The sequence below is a fragment of the Choristoneura fumiferana genome, chromosome 19 (assembly GCF_025370935.1).
Source record: "Choristoneura fumiferana chromosome 19, NRCan_CFum_1, whole genome shotgun sequence".
Classification (NCBI taxonomy): Eukaryota; Metazoa; Arthropoda; class Insecta; order Lepidoptera; family Tortricidae; genus Choristoneura; species Choristoneura fumiferana.
This window is the reverse complement of record NC_133490.1, coordinates 5,148,569-5,153,160: the sequence shown is the minus strand read 5'-3', so window position 1 is coordinate 5,153,160 and position 4,592 is coordinate 5,148,569. Positions and strand designations below refer to the sequence as shown.

General features: G+C 38.6%; 1 protein-coding gene across 1 annotated transcript; it reads right to left on the bottom strand.

Annotated features, from left to right (window-relative positions):
• Nucleotides 1-3,361: 3,361 nt before the first annotated feature.
• Nucleotides 3,362-4,334, bottom strand: LOC141438780 (uncharacterized). Its single transcript, XM_074102738.1, has 2 exons — nt 3,538-4,334; nt 3,362-3,442 (listed from the first exon to the last, which is right to left on the bottom strand). Exons 1-2 carry the CDS (start codon nt 4,240-4,242, stop codon nt 3,416-3,418), a joined length of 732 nt encoding a protein of 243 aa, XP_073958839.1. The 5' UTR covers nt 4,243-4,334; the 3' UTR covers nt 3,362-3,415.
• Between the last annotated feature and the right edge of the window lie 258 nt (nt 4,335-4,592).

Below are 4,592 nucleotides of genomic sequence, written 5' to 3'. Positions count from 1 at the left end.
ATTTCGTGTTTTTAAGTAATCGGAATGATATGTCTTAGGAATTGTGAAAAATCGGAATAAAATATTTCGGAGTATTTGGGTGTTCCCGCAGTGGACACCTGAAGATGATGATTAAATGAAATCCAGCTTCATTGACAATTTACCGAAAACCCCAATCACGATTGATCCCATACACATTCAGCCGAAAAACAGGAAACATTATTCTATAAAAATAAACACAGTTCTCACGCCCTTCGGTTTCAAAGCCATTCCCTGAAATATATAGTTTTTGGAGTAACTCTACCGGCGCACCTGCGGTTTGGATATATTTAGCGCCACAGAAATACTCGCCAATTAATGAACAACAAACAAAGTGAAGGCGGTCACGTTACAAAAAATATGTCATAGAAATATATGTGTTTGCATGAGTGGGATTAAACGTGGGTAATAAGAACCACAATAGACATGACGCGATTGCGATTGATAGCTTTAGTACCGACGGATATACCAGTATTCTGCCACCTTCGGTACTTTTGGGTATTTATTGCTTATAACCTACAGTACCTACCTATATCCAAATATAAATAATGTAAGTTTTTTTATCAAAACGTCAAGGATCGATTCCCGGACCGAGTGCAAGTTTTTCTAAATGTATGAATTCAGTTTTTCTTGTTACTAAAATCGATGACATGTTTCCTAAGAACAGATCTTCGTATGTCTTATAGTTTCAGACTTTCCCATACTGACCGATCTAAATGGGCCAGCCTGTATATTTCTGGCTTTAGTATGTAAACAATTTTGCCAGTGTTAAGTAGAAGACAGTTTCAAAGCACGACGGCTATTGTCTGGTAATTGGCTTAGTAATTGTCGGTGGTAATTGCCCGACGTCCAGGGCGCAGTGGCCCAAGAACTGCTCTTCCCCCAGATGGATCCAGAAAGAAACTACAGTTCTTGGCCACCTAGAGTACTTTCCCACAGTAGTAAGGCTGCCAGTTCACTGGAGTGGACCGAGGCGGCGGGGAAGTGAGCGAGATGAAAATCCACCAAAAGAAATTTCATAAAATCTTCGCTCAATTCAGTGAACAGGGAGTTCGTATCAAGACATCACTTGTTTCCGGTAATACTATCATCATTTGAACAAATTTGAAGTCATGCAACTTTGGAAGTAGATGCACTACACGGAACTTAAATGAATAGTTATTTGTGCAAACAAGAGAGCAAAGTCGTTTTTTGGTGCGAGTGTTGATTTTTGAATCCCGAGTAAGCGAAGGATTCTACAATTGAATCACGAGCGATAGCGAGTGATTCTAGGTTAGAATCCTGAGATTAGCGAGGGATTTAAACACACGAGATGCAAAAAAAACTTTGGTCTCGTGTGACACATACAATTTTTCACCTGAGCAGCGAGAACATTAATTTAAATGTAACATAAGAATAAAACCACATATACCTACCTGTTTACAAAACAACCCCATTTTTTTAAACATAATCTGAAAGATACAAATTTAATAATCACATTTAAAAACCCTTACTCAAAAATGATACGTACAGTTGCGATTGCATCTTTAAAAAGTCACCAGAAAGTTATATTAAGAACAATAATACAAATCTCCTAGTACTCATAACATGCATTTTAATTTGAACCTTGAACTTGTTGTAAAATATGTCATACCTACTTATTTTTTAATACCGAAAAAGCCTCCTCTTGGGGTCATTAAAAAGGTTGAACAATAAACGTATAATTTATTATAAATGTTATTAAAACCTTAAATATGATTTTATTAAGATTTAGATTTCTATTACATAAACATAAATAGATTTGTTACAAAATTCATTCAATTTGACAAATATTTATTTCCAACTATGTAGAGGCAGTATACGGCATTCTTTTACAAAAAAAAAACAAGAGAAGCGGCTTTCGTGCAACGAGGTTGCATACTTTATTGAAAGATCGGGAAAATTAACATTTTGGAAATATTTCGTTTTCATGTAATTTTTTTAGGTATCGATATATTTTTAAATACCATACATTTAATTTAAGATTGTAATCAACACATTTGATCTTATCTCTCGCTTTTTTCGTGTTGAAGTGAAAGTGACAGATCAAAGTGAAGTTCAAATATTTGGAATTCAGTGAGTAGACCCAACACTGTACTCAGCATTTAAAAAATAATTAAAAAAGTTACTTGTCTCACGGAGTGAGGCAAAATGCGATTTTGCTCACTGATTTCTCATAGCAAAACCTGGCTGTTTGAGGTGCTGAGGTGAAAATATAATTATGTTATAGGAATCTCTCTGTTCCTCAGTTCTGTTTTAAGGAAAACTAAAACAGAACTTCTATCCGTATCTCCTGAGTAACAACGATTGGTCTCCTGAGAAAACATTAATTATCATCATCATCCCAGCCTATTTAATAAGTAGGTACTAACATAGTCGTATAGTTTTTTCTTATTGTTCTTTTAAAGACTAACATTATTACTATGGATGATCTTGTGTTTCGTCTGAAATAAATGACTATTATTATTATTATACACGTTCCACTGCTGAGCACAGGCCTCCTTATAGAACGAGATTGTTAAGGGGGTTGAGAAAACATTAATTTTGTCTTATTCCATTTTTACTTTACATTTCTATCGAAAATACAAACTGAGACATGGATGCACAGAAAAACCAGAAAAAAGAGACCAGCGCTGGGAATCGAACCCAGGTCCTCAGCAATCCGTGCTGCGTGCTATATAACCCCTACACCACCGCTGGACAGGAATTTAGACACGAATTTTTCCTATGCATACATATCTCAGGTTGCTTATTTCTACTACGCTACTTATCGCAGCAGCACTAGCGACATCTATGTTTTCGCTCTCATCGAGAGACGTCACATTATTATCGGAACCAACCGCTCACCCAGACAAAGAGATGTCGCTACTAAGCAATCAAATTAGTAACAAATTTGGAGTTGAAATAAAAAATACAAAAAGACTCCAAATAACCAATCATAATTTACATTTCTAGTTACGCACACTTTTACTTAAATCCTCGCTGAGCAGGAATTAGTTTTTGACCCCAAATCTGGGATCAGTGTTATTTCGGTAAGGATTATTTATAATAATAGGTAGTATTATGATTTCACGCTCGATTTCAGGGGGATCTCTGTTGCCGATCAATTATTCACTTCCTGCCAACGAGTCTGCGCGCGAGTGGCTGCCAAGAGCGCTCCAAGCTTTCGTTTTGGTGATTAATAGCCTAAAGCCTGATGAAAGTCGAAACGCTTGAAATTTACTGTCGATAAAATTAAATCTACTACAATATATTTAGAATGTATCGTTTCAAACTAACTGAATAATAAGATATTAACGTTTTTTTATAATATATTTAAAAAAAACCATGTCACAAGTTTGATCAAAAACATCGTCATTAGATACAGTGTAAACTAGCTTCATTGGACGGGTACTCGGAGCACAACCTGTAATGAAAAACGGTGAACGTAAACGCACATTTGATCTGTAAAATTTATTCGAACAGTAGCACAATGAAGCGTCAGAACACTGTTTAACCCACCAGCACAATCAAGGGAACCAGGATGCCGACTACGACTGCTGCTAGCGAAGCTATTTTGTATCTATGCTTCCTCCCTTGCACCGACATGTAGGCTTCCAGTCTGTGGTACCCGTTGATCTGATAGCCGAGTCTCTGGTACTGTCTCAGCTGGGTGACAAAGCCAGCATTGGGATTGATGAAGCTCCTCCGAGATTTGACGTATGCGTACGCCTGGTCGAAGGTCAGCTTGTACTTTTCCATCAAGTAGGCGATAACGAGGGTGGCGGACCTCGATACTCCGAAGTGGCAGTGGACAAGCACGTTCCCTTTCTGCAGCCCTTCCTCGATGAATGCGTTGGCCATTGGGAAGTAGGGCATGAGATTGGTCTTAGGATGGTCGTAGGCCCTAATGAAGAGTGTGGTGATGTTGGTATGAGCAAAAGCAGATTTCGGCGGGCGGTGCGCTTCAATGGTGAGTACATGAGTGATGTCAAGATTGCGAAGGACCGAGCGGTCGCACGCGGCTCGTGCATTGCTGAGGTAGAGGCCGGGGATGATCTGGTGGTAACACACTTGCGTACACAGGTCGATCTGGTGGTACAGCGCCTTGCGCGACCAGTGCTTGATACCGGAAGAGAACGCGACCACTGGGTTCGGGACACTGAGGAATGCAACCACGAAGGCACTTTTCAACATCACCATGAAGAATCCCCCCGTGCTTAGCATAGTACTATTGCTTCACATGGTTCTTTTTTTTGCTATTTTTTTATGTGTGTTGGATTTAACTGTGCTGTAATGTGACATTAGTCTGGCATATTGCAAAGACGTTTTACGTGACGTACGTTTTGTTTCGTCAAAAGGTACAGTTTCGAGATGTGATGATAGCGGCCAGTTATTTCTGTAACTCCCGGAGTTTGAATTTATTTGACGCTGATGGCGTGGAGAGCGCTTAATGACAAACCGTTCCAGGCGGTGGTTGTGTGTGAATATATTATTAACGAAAAACAAGGTCAATTTGAAAATCAAGAAAGAGTTTTATGAAATTTAAATAGGTACACATATAGTTCTGCGAGATT